General features: G+C 37.4%; 1 protein-coding gene across 1 annotated transcript in view; it reads right to left on the bottom strand.

Moving 5' to 3' along the window:
- COL19A1 (collagen type XIX alpha 1 chain) overlaps window positions 1–16,836 on the bottom strand; it is a 219,644-nt gene that overhangs the window by 169,151 nt on the left and 33,657 nt on the right. The window contains exons 3-4 of the mRNA XM_088137595.1: window positions 6,512–6,635; window positions 5,976–6,251 (exon numbers count right to left, since the gene is read on the bottom strand). Of these exons, the coding sequence (XP_087993721.1) occupies window positions 5,976–6,251; window positions 6,512–6,635 (400 nt within the window). The remainder of the gene's footprint in view (window positions 1–5,975; window positions 6,252–6,511; window positions 6,636–16,836) is intronic.

The raw sequence follows: 16,836 nt of genomic DNA, 5'->3' as shown, positions 1-16,836 counted from the left end.
ATGTTGTGGACTGAATCCTCTCTCCCTCTCTCTTTCCACAAACATCTGTAGAATTCTAATTAATTCTAACTTGAGGACCCTATAGAGTTGCAGGTTTATTCAAAAATATCTCTCTCTATAACCCTCTTTAAGCTCTCTTCACATGCCCTCTTTCAATTGGTTTTGCTTGTCCTCTGTAATTTATCAATGCAGTCTGATTTACTATGTAGATTTGTAGCATCCTCCCAGTCACTCCATGACTTCAGTTGGCTGGTTCACCCATATTCAGGAAGTATATATCAATTGATGCTGAACTGATTTAATTTGCCTTCAATGATGCCATCCCATAGTCCAATACAATTGGCTACATAGCACTGACATATCCCTGTTTGCTATGGAGATCTTTATTAGCATGATCACCTGACACTGATAAAAAAAAAGGAGACACAAAAATATGCACACACACACACACCCCATAGAAAAGAGCAACAATCCATATGAAAGCGTATTTTTTATCAAGAATCATTGTATCATCAAATGTATGAATTGAAAGGGACCTTATACATCATGTAGTCCAACACCCTGCTTATGCACAGACTTTATTAACCCATTCCCAACAGGTGGCTGCCCAGCCTGTTGGAAGGTCTCCAGCAAGGGAAGTGTTCTACTATTGTTCAAAGTAGACTGGTCCTCTGCTGTTACCATAAGGAAATTCCTCTTGATATTTAGCCTGATACTTCTTTCTTTAATTTCAGCCAGTTGGTCCTTGTTCTGCCTTTGGTTTCAACATTGAAATAAGTCTGCCTTCTTTTGTACACGTCAGCCTTTTACACAGATGGAGATTGCTGTCATGTATCCCTTTAGTCTTCCCTTTCGCAAGCAAAACATACTCATCTCCTTCCAATGTTCCTTTCAAAGCTTCATTTCCAGACCCCTTATTATTTTTGCGGCTCTCTTCTACTTCTGTTCAAGCATCTCCTTGTCCCCTTTAAAGTGCAGTGGCCAGTACTGGACACAATATTCCAGGTGTGGTTGAGCCAGCATAGAGTACAATGAAACTATTGCCTCCTGCGGCTAAAGTAGCCTGTTTGTCTTGGCCTTTTTAACTACTTGCCTGCATTCATCTAGTAATCCACTAGTCTCCTAGATCTTTTTCACATGGCCTGCCACCAAACCAGGCTTCCCAACACTGTACCCTATTCATTTGATTTTTCCTACCTGAAGCACTATTTTCAGCCGGAAAACTGAAAAAAGAAGGTACCCAACCTGCTCTTATTATTATTATTGGGCCTTACACGGAATCATCTGCACAATCTAGTAGGAGGCAGAAATCTTGAATTTTCTGTACCTGGGATTAATTGATCTGGGGGGATGGTGGGGGGAGAGATGATATTTTAAGCTGCTTTCATTCTAAGAAATAAAGTACTGTAGCCAAGAGAATCCTTTTTTCATACACAGCATACTCTCTAAGAATTTGGATGCTGCAGCAGAGACTTTGCATGCCAATTGTTCTGTGAGACATTATTTAATCTCTGGAAAAAGAAACCAGATGGAAGAGTCAGTGATGACCTTTGAACAAAGGAAAAGGATTAAGAAATAAAGGAAATGTGACAAAAACTAGAGGCACTAAGTGAGAAGAGTGGCACATCGATAAAAAAACGAGGAAAGAAAAAATATATAGTAGCATAAAATTGCTATAATTATATTTCTCTTCCATGTATTACTATTGTGAAAGTTAACCAAATGGACAATATTGGAAAGGTGTATATGAGCGGGTTACCAAGTTATTAAACAGAAAATACTAAATCATCCATCATATATGAAACTAGTTGTGCTGCAGCTGTTTGCTCACTACCTATTTTCCTGTGAAGAAAACACAATTTCCTTTAAAAATACTAACAACTAATATGGAAAGCACTTGTGTCTATCTCACAGCCACTGTGCACGTGAAAAACTTAAGACTACATCAGTTAAATACTTTCAGCATTTTAAGGCTTTCCTTTTAACATAACTTTACGAGTCATATATATTATACAGTAAAACTATAGGTAGAATTGTTTAGCTTTTATAAATACTAATAATATATAAATAAACTAACAGAGGTTCATAAAAGATGACCTTTTAATATTAGGTGTAATATTGTTCCAAAGTCTACGGATTTTTTTATATGGGAAAAATTTAATATCACTCTAAGGAATATAAAAGTATATTAGGATATGACTCTTTGAAAAAGATGAATTACGTAGAAATTAATGCCAAAACAATTATTTCAAAATATGGTATTTTATGATCCAATAAGCTATTAGATGTTTTTTCTAACCAAGAATACACACATTAGATAAAACTGGTAATGTACCTCTATCTATAGTTCTTTGAGTAGTCATCTATGAATTTATACACACATGATACACCTGTGCAGAGCCCCAGTTGGGATTTTCACCCCCATCTGGCTACCACTGAACCCTTTCATTTCCCAAGTCCAATTCAGTGAGATGAACATATCATCTGAGACCAAGTCAGGTAGGAGAGTGGGCTGTGTGAATTCACAAATGACAAATGTAGTTACAGATAAATAACTACCTCTTCTTCATTGTGATCTTGGTGATTCTCACACATGGATGACTAGCAAGCTTCATACCTGGACAAGGATCTAATCATCAAGAGTTTACCAAAAAATGCCACACCCTTCCAAAGGCCACATCCTTCTAGGATGATTTAATGCTGGATGAGGGCTGAAGGCTGAACCCATGTACAGTAGCTGCTCACCACTGCTCCAGCAGCAGAATGCTCTGGAGGAAAGCTGTTGATTCTGCTGGTGCTCTTGTGGAGTAATCACAGATTGGAAGAGGGCACAGCTGTTTGGTCAGATTGTAGTAAAACCTACGATTAGACTATCCATCTGGAAAAGTGCTGAATAGAAAACCATGGCCTTTAGATTGGCCTTGGGAAAACAAAAATAACAGTCTCAGAAGAATGCCATATGGTCCAGATAAAAAGCAAGGTCATGATGGATATCAAATAAATGCAGAGATGTTTCCAATGGAGCTGAGGAATTGGGGGAAAAAAATAAGCAATATTATATCCTAATTCAAGTGAAGAGTAGAAACCAACTTTAGGAGGTTGGATCAGGAAAACACTTTGTCCCTATAAAAAAGGAGGAAGGGAGAGTCTTTTCGTAAGACACATGGTTCTCCAGCCTGATTATTTGAAGTCATGGACACTAAAAGCTACTTTCGAAGAAAAAAGATAAATTAGGGGAATAGCCATAGGCTCAAAGGGTTTTGATCTTAACACAGTGATAATAAGGGAGAGGATCTATGCCAGAAATAGGAGGGAAGCTGGAAGATAGAGATGTGCTACTTCTTTCCAAAATGCTTCATCAGGAGGCTGGAAAAAAAGAGAATCGTCTTTCCTAAAAGGAAAAAAAGTTTTGCTGCTGTTTTAAGTAGAGGAGAAAAGCCAAAATGTTATAAATGTATTACTGTAGGGGGTTAAATTACTGTGAGGAAAATCCAAAAATTTTTTTTTTATTTGGTTGCATAGGAAGCCCTAATGAAAACTTTATAAGGAGCTAATGAAAAGTTTATAATTCAATCTACTTCACTCCAGAGAAGTTGTAGAACTAAATCCTCCAAGCTGGAAGGCAGAGGGAATCAGGCTTTAGGTAGAAGCCTTGACCCTGATAAATGGAGAGTAGATTGGGGCAGTTCAAAAGGTGGAGATACTCATGATGGGTGAGGCAGAGTCACAATTGCCAAGGTTATCAAAGTGTGATGAAAAAGCAGTTGGTCAAGTCCCTTTTGATGTTTTCCAGAACTTTGGTGGACACATAAAACATTACATAACATAAACTGCAAGTTTGAGCACCGGGAGACAATGGGATCAGCCATCTTGTCCACAAACCTCACTTTCTAATCACTTTCAGAAATTGCCTATTAACCATCTCAAAACTATTACAGACCTTCAGAATGACAAGTTTGAAAACTCTTCATTGGGTGGGTTTATCTTCAATTCTGAACAAAAGGAAAATGAATTATAAGTTTAAGAACTTAAAGAATTTGAAAGAAACAGCAAAAAGCTAAATAAGATTTTGATTTAAGAAAGTTGTAAAAAGACTAGGGGTCCAGACAAATTTGGAATATTGACTTTTACTATAAGTTTTTGGAATTAATTATAAGAAATAAGCAACTTCTCATGGGAAACACATATTTTGGCTATCCTGGCTATTGCAAGTTATAACAAAGATAAGTGATGATTTTACAGAGTGGACACTAGAAGGGACTAAAGATTCTAAGCAGAAGGAAAAAAAAAATAGAAGCCTGTACTTGATGTCAGTTAATACTGGGACTTACAAAATGACACAAAACATTATAACACTGGAAATATTAAAGGAGATTTTTGAAGAATGGAGCCAGAAATTAACAACTACAATATCAGTTGTATTGCCAGTAATGATGTCCACTTTTATGGATAGACTATGTCTAAAATATGTTAATGAAGGAATGACAGATGTGGAACAAATTTTATCTGTCAAGACAGAGAAAGTACCAAAAGTGGAACTACAAATGATGGCCAAGAGAATGATTTGGAAAAGGATGCTTTACTGGATACACAAAAGAAACTGGCTGAAGTTTTAAAAATTAAGAGAGAAATACAAATGATAAACCAAGAGAATGACCTAGAAATGTTTTCTTATTGATCTACAAAAGAGGCTTGTTAAAGCCTTCAAGAAATCTGTGTGATGGGATAAAGAAGAATTCAAGAGAAATCAAATCCTACCACATTATTTGACTGAATTAAACTTTAAGACTGTTAGAAGTAAAAGGAAGGAATATAAAGTTGGTTTATTGATCAAGCTTAAAATAAGACTTTTTTTTTTTTTTTTGGCAATGTTCTGGCAACCCTTTATGGACTTTTTGCTGACACCAGGATTGAAAGTTGATGTTTTATGGATTTGCTTATAGATAAGGGATGGGATATGAGATGAAGAGATATTTGTTTAACCTTATAGGGGTGAAGAGTTATTAAATTTGTTTATACTTGTGATGAAAGTTGAAAGTCACTTCTTTATATATTTCTTTTCTTTTTCTTCTTACTTTCTTTTTCTTTTTTCCTGTACTTTTTATTATTTCTTTCCATTCTCCTCTATTTCCCTAAGTTTAGTTTGTATTAGTTTTTATTATTGCAATTAAAATTCTTAATAAAAGTTCTCTCTCTCTCTCTCTCTCTCTATACATATATATATATATATATGAAGATAATTTTTAAAAATGTTTCACTTTTAGCACAGTATAGAATGTGTACTAAAGCAGATGTGTATCCTTAAATGTGCCACTGTATCCTCTTTATTATAAGTTAATTCCTACTACTTAAGTAATTTTCAGAATACCTCAAATTAAACTTAAAGCTTTGTTTGATGTCTGCAGTACAGAAGAGATAACACTGTAGAAAAATATGGTACTTTTAGGATTGAGTCTTCATTTCTAAGGATCACAGGCCATCAAAATTGCAAAATGTCTGCTTTCTAAACATATGTAAAATATATATGTCTGGATTCAGATCTGATTTATTGATGCAAGGCTCACTGCTTTTTCTGCTGAATAGCATTCACTGCTATTTCTACAGAAGGTTCTACTTGAAGAAGAGATGAGGAGGCAATTTTGGTTTATTCCCAGTTCTCCCCTTCAGTCCCAATCACCTCCAATAATTTTTGGAGATTTCCAGAACAACTTTTTAGGGAGCAGGGAATTATAGGGAGAAGGAAAAATAAGAGTTAATTACTTTCCCTTTTCCAGAAAAGTGTCCCATCAACAAAGTTGATCCAATTCATAAGCAGAAGTAATTCAAGTTTTATCCAACTCACCATTTTGATGTTATTGAAGCATTCTCTCTCTCTTTCTCTCTCTCTATTTTTTTATATTGCCCTCTTATAAATTCCTTTTCCATAAAAGCAGCATAAACCACTTAATTCATTAAAACATGGCATGAACACTTACATCTACAGGTTTTCCATCTAAATAATGGGTAGCAATGAGAATCTTTCCTTGAAAGTCAGGGCTAGCTTTTTCCTCAGTCATCCGTTGTTCAATTAAGCTGCAGTCCACATAAAGAGAAATCATCCTTGACTGTACACTGATACCAAGCTTATGCCATTGACGGTCAAAGATAGGATAGATTTTGCGGCTTTTAAAGACGTAGTGCAAGGAGTTCCGCTGGGTGGATTGCATGGCGTACTCTATAACTCTTTTTAAACCATCAACTGAGATGTAAGCCTGAACAAAAATATATACATATACAAAGTTAAGCACTTTCAAAATGAATAAACGGTAAATTAGCAAAGAAGAGAATAAAATCATAGAAGTCAGTACATGCCAGAGATCTTTAGAATCACCTTCTCCTTCCTGTTGCAGCCCCTCAGCCACTCTCACAAACCTGTAGCTATCATTTTATTGGGGGTGGGAATAGGAAACAACTGAACAAACACAAATTAGACAAAGAAATAACAGTAACAAGTAACTAAATTTGTTCTCACCTGTGGCAAGTTATGCTGATCTAAAATCTGCAGTAAATACCAGCGTTCTCTTTTGCTGTTTCTTCTGACACGAAATGTAGCTGTTAAGAAGTATTCCTCTGGGAACCCATTTGGAAACACTTGCCTAAAAGTTGGGGTGGAGGTTGAGGAAACGGTCTTATTAGACCAACCCTGATAATTCTTATAAAACATGAGAACAAACATATGTTGAAGTACACAGAAACTAATTATGAGTTTATAGGTACTTGAGCAACTCTACTGTATTCAAAAGACTGTTCCATCTCTTGAAGTTATTGAAGTCATAATTATTCAGGTCTAATGCTACCCACAAAACCCCACCCTGTTGCAAATCTACATTTCATCATCGTTATTACATTTCATGCACACGTTACTACTGAAATTACAAGAATTAAAAATAAAGAAACTCATTCCCATCTTTTTGCCAAACTCAACAGATTCTTCATGAAATCAAAAACCCATTCTTCCATCATGAAAGTTAACCTTAAAAAAAAAAATCAAGAAAACCATTTCTGCAGGAAAAAGTAATCCTTCTAAACCTAACTGAAAATTTACTGCACACTATGTAAAATATTACCCTGGCCCACTCATCTCCCATTTGCACTGTTGTTAATGTACAGGGCAATCCTATAAAAAGTATGTTCAGAAGTCCCAGTATGTTTCAGGCTTCATTATTTAAGTTTTAAATCAGGCAAAGTGTGTTAAGCTACATTTTGCTTAACCATGACTTGTTGGATAAGCCAGAATTGGATAGGTGCACAGAACTCACTAAATCCCAAACAAAGCAATCATATTTTGGCCTAGTGTTCAATGGTCAACACTGAAACAAGACATCTAATTTTAGTAATGATAGTGCAAGCATTCATTTTTACCAATATTTATTTTTAAAACATGCTACTATATTTCTCACTAATGGAAGATGACATGGCAATGACATAATCCTGATCAAGCTGTTATATATTGGTCCTATGCAGACATACATTTGTGTACAAACTATGAACTACCTTCTCCATAATCAGGAGCTGTAGATGCCCAGAGAGATTAAAAGCATATCCCTATATATATAACCTATAAACTGAAGATGGAGAAATTGAGAATCATATGTAGGGGAAATTGCCTGCATTTGAGTAGATATATATGGGTATTGTGAAAAAAATCAGCAGATGAAAGCAGGAGAACTTCTTCCATGTCTATAGCTTTATGAAAGTTCTACATAAGTGGACACCCATTCTGTGACTCTTCTAATTATCTGAGGGCTTTCAATGTATTGCTTGCATTAAGAGGGCTATTCCAGAAGTGCTGAAATGATGTCTGATCTCTCTGAGTTTAGAGGACTGCTCATGAAATGGTTACTGGAAGCCAAAAAACAGGAAGCTCACATACTCAGTCATGTCTGCTGGCAGCAGTTCCTGTCTGTTGCTTCTTCGCCACACCCTACAGAGAAAGGCTCTTATCTTTCATGGGATAAATAACTGGGCAAGCTGCCCATTCATGCAGCACATTTTCCAGAAGATATTCCTGATCAGCCTAGTGCCCGGGCACAAGACTTACATACAGCTCTCAAGTGCAATCTGATAGGCAGCCTTTCACTGGCCTTCTGCCCAAGTGTGAGTTTTACCCCAGGTGATCTCTGAACGCAAACCAAAAGAGACTTATAGCCTCTAATTCAAGATAAGACATATGCTAGTCAAGCCAATAAGTTATAATTACAAGTTAATTATAATTTCTGAGAAAAACCACACCTTTGATATGTCATGGCACCTAACTACTATCGAGGAATAAATTCAGATAAACAAAGGGGAATAACATTAATATACACCTCTTTAGAGTAAACACTTCCTTCTCACACTGCTGAAATGTGTATTGCCACACTTATCTTCATATAAGCAACAAGTGAAAGTATATGAAGGAATAAATTCAAGTTGATCATGTGTACAAACAAATTGGACAAATACAGAGTTGGACTCAAATATGCTCTCCCATAACTCAAAGCATTTTCTTCACAAAAAGGTCACTAACCCAGTAGAGATCCAGCTAGAAGAAGAAGAAGTTATCCTCACAGATTCCACTTTCCCCTGCAGCTCCCAGCACTCCTTCATGGGTGTTCTGGAGAACTTACAGCCTTCAGGAGCAGAATGTCAAGGGACACAGGGGAAGGATGCAGGACAATTTTAATTTCCCACTAGTTCTTCCAGTGAGAATGTCCTGGAGTGGAACTCTACATAAGAGAAATCCAGTGTATCTTTTGGAATCCTTAACAAGACCTTTGAATTCAATTTGATTACTAGTAATAGAACCTAATTTTAGTTAATAAAATCATAATATCAAAATACAGTTACTGTATACCTGCAAAAGCTGGGGAAAAACAAAGCTTATCAACACAAGAGGATCTGACTGAGAAAAGCTGAGCTAACACTTAATGATGATTAACTTGTATTAAACAGCTATGGGAGAATAGTCTGTTAATGCTTATTCCAACTATTGAGGAATAAAAATTTTAAGAAGTTTGAAACAAAAATTATAAATGATTGTACATTTCCTCATTTTGATTTTCTGGCACTAGAAATTATTATGCCCCATCTTTATTTAGTACTGTATAGCTCAAGGCAGTCTACATAATGCTCTCACCTTCTATTTTCCCCACAACAGCCTTGTGAGGTGGATTGGTTTGAGGATTAGAATCCACAGTCTGCTGGTTTCTAGTCCAGCACCTTCCCCACTACCCAAAACTGCTTCTTTTTATATACTGGAACTTTCCTCCAGATGTTCCAGCTTCTGTGGTGGCAATGAAGCTGAAGAAAGGCAGCATGTTTACACCACAATCACTCTTCACTCCGTGAAACGCTCAAGAAAGCTTGTACTGTACTAATCTGACAGGGAGGCCTTAAATTGTTGGAAGCTTGGTCAGAGAGGATGCATGCTGTCTAAATTGAAAAAATATTTCTACTTGCCTCAGTGAAGTCCCCAGCTGTAGGAACTCTCTCTCCCCCCTTTCCTATAAATACATATATAATGCCCTCATTCAGAATGCTCATTGTTCTACTAACATTTTTTTACTATTTTTTTTTAAATTTTCTTGAATTTTGCAAGTTTCTATCAATTATTGATAGTGTGATCTGCAGGCCACATCACTGGAATCAGCCCGACCACTTTGATCATGCCAAGAGAAACAGCTAGTTGTGTCCCATTCTGGGGAGGTTGCGAGGCCAAGGCCTGGAGGTATATTTCTGTTACTGGCCTGAGCTGCTGAAATGGCCTCCTGCAAGAAATGCATTTGGCCTCAACTCTGGTAGCCTTCTGGAAGCTTCTTAAAATTGAGCTTTTCGGAGAGTGTTTGGGGCCTGACACCAGACGCCTCTTGGACTTAGGTTTGTCTATTTCGATTGTCAGTTTTATGTCTCATATTTTACTGTTATTGTTGTTTTTCTTTTATGCTATGAGCCACCAAGAGTCTGTGTACAACGGTGGTGGGGTATAAATGTGTCAGCCCTTCAAGGTAGACCAGATCAGGAAGCAGACTCCACTGGGAGCTACAGTAACAGAATCTTGCAAGTTTGTCCCTCCCTCTTATAACCAAGGGAGTGGGAAGGGAGGGGAGGCTAGTCTGCATCTCTCTGGTCTGTCTAGAATTAACACCTGTTTCTTCTGTACCGGGTATTCCTCCAATGCCTCTGGATTCTTTCTCCAAAGTCATCTCCTTGGCTCTCTACAAAATGTAATAGATGTGTATTATATGTGTGAGTATGTGTGTGTGTGTGTAAATGAATGACAAACAAATTCAACCCACAAAAGAATTTCAAGAAAACAGTACAGGTAAGTGTCACATGAACTGCGAATGCTGAAAATCTTACAGAAAGCTCAACAGAGATGCTCCAATGCCCTTTTCCATGCTAGCAAGGATGAAGAAAGGGCCAGTTATACAGGGCCGGTCTTCCACTGTTATGACTATAACCTTGCTAGGTGCACATATTTATAGCCACAACCCTCAGGGAAAATGAAAAGCTGCAGTCAGAATATATCCTAACAATGCAAATCTCTGCATGTTTGGTATTCAGTCTCAAGAGTGTAGGGAAAGGATAGCACCTAAAGAGTTCCACAGACTAGAAGCCTAAATAAATCCTCCATCTTTGAATGGCTTATTAACGTATCTACAATTGTGATGGGGCCGCAGCTAGCAAACTGGGGCTAATTAAGCAAAGCGTACCTTTAAGCTTTGTATCATACTACAGAGCTTGGCACAGTCACATGGAGCAAGGGAAGGCAAGAAATGTTGAGGAAAAATTATTAGCAAAACACACATGGCTCCCCATTCTGTACTAGAAAAACCTTCTATAAGTCTTGTGCTGAATAAGGAAGAAACAGAACAGATGAGCTGTTTCTGAACAAGTGTTCTGGGCAGGCTTCCAACTTACTCTACACCTGTTATGTCCCCTTCTGGTGCTCAGTTAGAACCAAGCTCAACAAGGATGTTCCCTCATGGCTGATTTTGGGTTTCCCAGTTGTTTTATTCTAGCTACTGATCAGCAATGCATGTCATTTACATAGCAAATGTTAATTTGGGATTTGATAATAGCCTGCTTTTACTTAATGAAAGTTATTTTCTGTAAGACTGCAGAAGATAGTTTTCTACTTTTCTTTAAACTGCTGTTGAGAGCATGAGGCAGATAAAAACCAGTCCTCATCTAGTTGAATTGTACATGTAAGGAAGGGGCATTGCTTAGCCTCTATGAGCTACTCAAGAGAAAGCCAACCACTACATATCTTTAAGAATTATTACAATATAACTCAAGATGCATGTAATACATGACCTATATTCTCCTTGCTGGGAAGAACAAGTATAAAGGGGCTCTCTGAACTTTCTACAACTCACCTAGATACAGCCCATTTCCACAACTCTAAGCAAGACCCTCCCATAAAAAGGTAACTTAAAGAAATGGGCCAAGTCTTACAAGATGATGGCAATCTTACCCACAAACATTTGATAAAATTTTGCATGAGAATTCTGAAATCATGTGAGATTTGTCCTGCCCCATGGTTTCCCCAAGAAACTGGATTTCCTGGCTTATACCAAATCCTGCCCTTTCCATTGTGTTTCCTTCCACTCCACATTTGTTAGACATGGAAGTTAAGTATAATCATCATATCAATTTTTTTCTTCTAAGTGTGCATGTCTCTCTCACTCTTTCTCTCTGTTAAAAACTAACCTGTAATTTTGGCCTTGAATAATCACTGTGTAAACTATTATTTTCCCCTGTAGAAGTTGCTATATTCCCCATTTTCTAAAGAAGCTCATACATGCCCCTGAAAAATGACCTTTTATTTTCATGACTATCTAGACATGCACACAGGCATATGCATAAAACTGGATGCGCAGGAGGCAAGACAGTAGCCAGTCTAGCCTAGGAGAAAATATTCCTTCCCACGTCCCCTGGAGTGATCCTCCAAAGTGGCAGGTAGGTCACTGTGCTGGCATTATCATGCTAATTGCTACAGCTGAAAACAGATTTTTATAAGCTCCTTTCCTGCTGCTTATGCCCAGACTCTGAAGACTTTATACCAGTTTGCCCAATCAGCTTGTCTCCAGGTAGAGGGAGGAGTTCAGATCACATCATCCCCAGGCAGCTTTTAGAGTGCAATGCAAAAGCCACACAAAATTGGAGTAAGTTTAATTCTTCTAGCAGCTTGTTCTAGACCTACAGCAATCTTCTCCCATGTTCTGGGCCACATACGCAGCTTGGGTACCTTCTAGCTCTCCAGAGCCTAATTAATTAGTTTCTTGATCAAGTTACATGTCACCAATTTCATTATGACCCAGGATTCCCAGTCTGCAAAAAAACCAGGCATTGCAGTCCACACCTCTAGAGAGCACCCAGGATGGAGAATGCTGCTCTAGGAGTGCTGTGGTGGTAAAGATGCTTTTTATAAGATACTCTGTAAGTGGGACTGATGCTAGAGCATTGTGAAAGTTCTCTAGCAAAGGCTCAATAAATGTATTTTTCTTTCATGTTCATGTTCCTTTCTTTGAGATCTTTTCTCTTATTCAGGTACTGGCTCTGAAATGTCTCAAACACCTCACTGCACATATGACATGGCTCATCTATTTGAGCTGCTTGACTGACTGATATACAACATTCATGCCTTTCTCCAAGCTTTGAGCAATTCACAACAATAACAGAAAATCATGCTGACTTTCTGTCTCAAAGATGCTTTGATATACTTTGCTTTGGTTTCTCTGATATACTCCTAGAACAATAAAGGATTATATATCAAAAGGAACTGTAGCCAATAATCCTTTTCATGCACTGATTTTCTATGAGCTAATTATGGCAAAAATGCCAATTTTCCAATTAATCATTCCCTACCTGCTGCTGTTAAAACATTCACCATTTGTCTTGGAAGATGAAATATGAAGCATATCCTCTGAGACAATCATAAATTACTTGTGTAACTGAATACCAATTAATTGGCTGGAAACTTACTTTTCCTTTGACATACAGTCTTTCTGTAGAGACCAAACAGATAATCTACACTGTTTGGATCTTTGGCACACAGCAGCTATGCTACAGCTAATAATATTCTCAAATAACAATATGCCATACACACACACAATAGTTGTTTTATAAAATGTGATAAATCAAGAAATGAATTTATGCTTCTAGGCCTTTTGAGTCTTTGGGCCATCCCAAGTATTTAGTGAGAAACATAATGACAAGAGGAAGAGACATTTTATCCAAATTTTCTAGAGAAAAAGACAAGTCACTCTTTCAGGGACCATTTAATGACCAACATTCAAGCAACTTAGCCTGATTCTGAATCACATAAGTAACAAGAGCGACTGTCTTTTAGAAAGTTCATAAAGTCTGGTTAACAGCAGTTAAGGCAAAGATCCTTAATATTACAGGTAGTTCTCATTTAGCGAGCACAGTTGGGACCAGCAACTCGGTTGTTCATAGAAGCGGTCACAAAGTGAAACCACAACTGTGCTTACAATCTTACTTCAGCTTTCCTTCGCTTTACAGACCTGTGAAGGTTGTAAATGCAATGATTGGTTGCAAAGGTACCTTTTCATCACCGTTAACTGCGAATGGTCACTGTCTGAGGCAGTCGCTAAATGAGTAATCCCTGTAGTACAATTAGAACATAAAAGACAAACTGCTAAAGATAAAAGCAAAAGGAGCAGTTAGACGAAGTGTGTAGTTCAATAGAGTTAAAATATTAGCATCTCTAACTGACACAATACCATCCATTTACATTAGGTCATGATCTAGTTTCCAATTAAATATACATTTCCAAGTAAATGCGATCAGCCCATTCTGTTAGTACTGCTCTAACAGAAATCTGAAAACTGGAACAAGCTATGAGGTGATTTCATAAAGTAATCTGTTAAAATTGGCCACAATGCACCATTCTGTTCCTTGCCAATATAAAGAAATGTCCTTGGCAATTTCACATGCATGGGAAGATGCTAATAAAAACTTGCCAAGAAAGCTCTAAAAGGGCTGTCTAGGATGCAAACATCCAAGTATCCACTGGCAGCAAGGAGTCTTCTGTGGCTCTTTGCTGCCATCTTGTGGGTGTCTAGAGTTCTGCTACCCAGATAAAGGAGCTGATAATTTGCATTCTGTCACTAAACATGGAAGTTCACACATTACCATTATGGCTAACAGTCACTGTTGGATAAAGGCTGTGCTCACATTTCATGCTAAATTGATTAAGCAACAATTGGCTGGATTGATACCAAGCCAAACCATACACCAGGATCTATTTATTGACTTACTTGGGCACACAGGCTGCTTCAGTTGCAGATAACTCCAAGCAGCATATACTCAAAGTCTTTGCCTCAATTACAGATTCTCCCATCTCCCAATTAGTTCACTAATCCAAGGTTTCATTGTATTAATCCTAGATAATATTCATTATGAACTTTAAACACTTGAAAGGGTTGTATAATAATGATATTGTTGTTGTTATTACTACTATGGAATTCTTGATGAGTTTATCACTGTGGAAGAAAGAAGAAATGGTTTATGAGGGTGACATTCCTCATCAAAGTCAGAACAAGTATGCATTAAACTTTAAAACAGAATAGTGGGTGCTGAGTAAGCACCATGTCACTGGTACTTAAAAAAAAACAGATTCCAGGTGGTTTTATAGATGTATTTTAATTTTGTCTCAAATTTTATTTATTGATTTCTTAAGATGGATTTATAAGTGCTCACAGATCACTCATGGACATATATTTTGTACTGCTCTAAGACTATAATAAACTGACTGACTGACTGATTCCAGTACATTTCTCTTAGGTGTAGTATCAGATCTGTCATCCTGTGCTCAATGCCAGGGGAAGCAGAGTTTTGTACAGGTACCAATAAGAGACAACACATTCTTTGCTTCAAGCTGAAGCAATTCAGTTTTCATTATTGAAGCTGCCTAGGATAGCCCCAGAGTTGGTTGTGTATGACCATCACGTAGAGAGAAATGAAAGGCCAACTTGATGCTGAGATGTTTTTTTCTTTTTTAAATGCAATACCAAAGTTGCAGACTTTGGTTTTAATGCCACCATAGAGACAATTCTTTAGAATTAAAATCAGTGGCATAAGTCCATCTAAATCTTTGTTCTGAACAGTGCACAGTGAACAGAGAATATATAGCTGGGCAGGAGGGGGGAATTAGTAGCACAATGAAAACACGTTCATGGAAATATGGCAAACAACAGATTACTTTGGCCAGCTTCTGTATCAGGGAGTACAGAAAGCACTACTCATGAACTGCACCTTATGGCCAAAGTTACTTGAGTTAATAGGCAAGTGAAGTATGTCCTGTGTAAAGGCAGAATACAGACTACAACAGGTTTCCAATCCTATTCATCTCCCTTTTAGCTTTCCCTAAGTGTTTCATGTGAGAGCTGGTTTGGTGTAGTGGTTAAGGGACCTGGCTAGAAACTGGGAGGCTGTGAATTTTAGTCCCACCTTAGACACGAAGCCAGCTGGGTGACCTTGGGCCAGTCACTCTCTCTCAGCCTGAGGAAGGTGGCAAGGGCAAACTACTTCTAAAATCTTGCCAAGAAAACTGCAAGGACTTGTCCAAGCAGTCGCCAGGAGTCAACACTGACTTGAAGGCACCAAAAAAAAAAAAAAAAGTGTTCCATACTTTCATGCCTGGCTCTCAATAAACCAAGCAGAGTCATAACTGAAATATAGGCAGACTGAGTGGCAGGGCTATTTTTGAGAAGTGGTAGGAAGAGGTACCCCTATCAAATTTAGTAAGGCAATCTTTATTTACCTTTCAGATTTTGCTTTAAAAAGCACTGATGGAAAAAAGCTGCTATTTTTAAACATTATGAATGCTAATTCTCCCATACTGAATGAGACCAAATTAGAGGTTGTGATTAACTTCCGTATTTACATGTATCAATGGGGCCTCTAGGTTGCTGAATGTCTTCCAGGAAGAGAAAGCTGATCCAAGTTACATTTCCTGAGAGTGAAGTGAGAGATGTTTGGCGTTAATGGAAAGACATTTTGTCTTCCAGCTGACACCTACCGTCACCTGTCATCTTGCAAATAATTTAATGATCAGTGATTGTGAGGCTGCTAGTGTGAAACACCTTTGTCCTAAGATGGGGATGCTGCATTTAATGCCACCTTAAGTCAGGACTTCAGGGGCTTCACCTGTTGTCTAATCTCTAGCCTTCAACCAAGAGAGGTTACTCATGGAACGCCAGAGCTCAAACTCCCCAAACAGTCATTCTTTTGCTAATGTTGTCAGCAGCATTTATAATGTGGAATAAAAAAATTGCAAACAAATTGTAAGGTTTAAGGGTTTAAAAAACCCTTTAAAAAGGGTTTTAAAAAAAGAGCAGTGAGCAATTAACAAGCTGCAGCTGCAACTCTTTGCCAGCATAGAACATTTCAATGCTTATTTAGTAAGAATCAGGATTAACTGTCTGTTATTCAGAATAAAGTTAGAAAGTGGAGATATATCATCATGCAGCTGGTTCAAATGCCATTTGCTTCATTTTTATGTTTTAATATTTCCATAATTAACAACTTGATGTTCATTTTATATTGTGTTGTGTCAGAGTCATCAAACCACATCATGACTGTCCATTTAATAGGAAACTGGTGGACAGAATAGGAGAATCATGATATTTCTCCAGATTCAAGTTGGTAACAATCAAATGAAGAAGTTCTTTGGATGTTATCTTATAAGGAACCACACTATATGGTATTTAAAAGAAATGCATTGCTATCCTAACTTGTTAAAAGAGTTTTCACTTAAGAATTTATTTTTAAAAGTGAGAGGAATTT

Source organism: Python bivittatus, unplaced genomic scaffold (assembly GCF_059951505.1).
Source record: "Python bivittatus isolate LINGU-HERP-01145 unplaced genomic scaffold, Pbiv_v1 ctg000020_np1212, whole genome shotgun sequence".
In the NCBI taxonomy this organism is placed as follows: Eukaryota; Metazoa; Chordata; class Lepidosauria; order Squamata; family Pythonidae; genus Python; species Python bivittatus.
The sequence above is the reverse complement of the archived record's forward strand: the minus strand, read 5'-3'. Positions and strand labels throughout refer to the sequence as shown.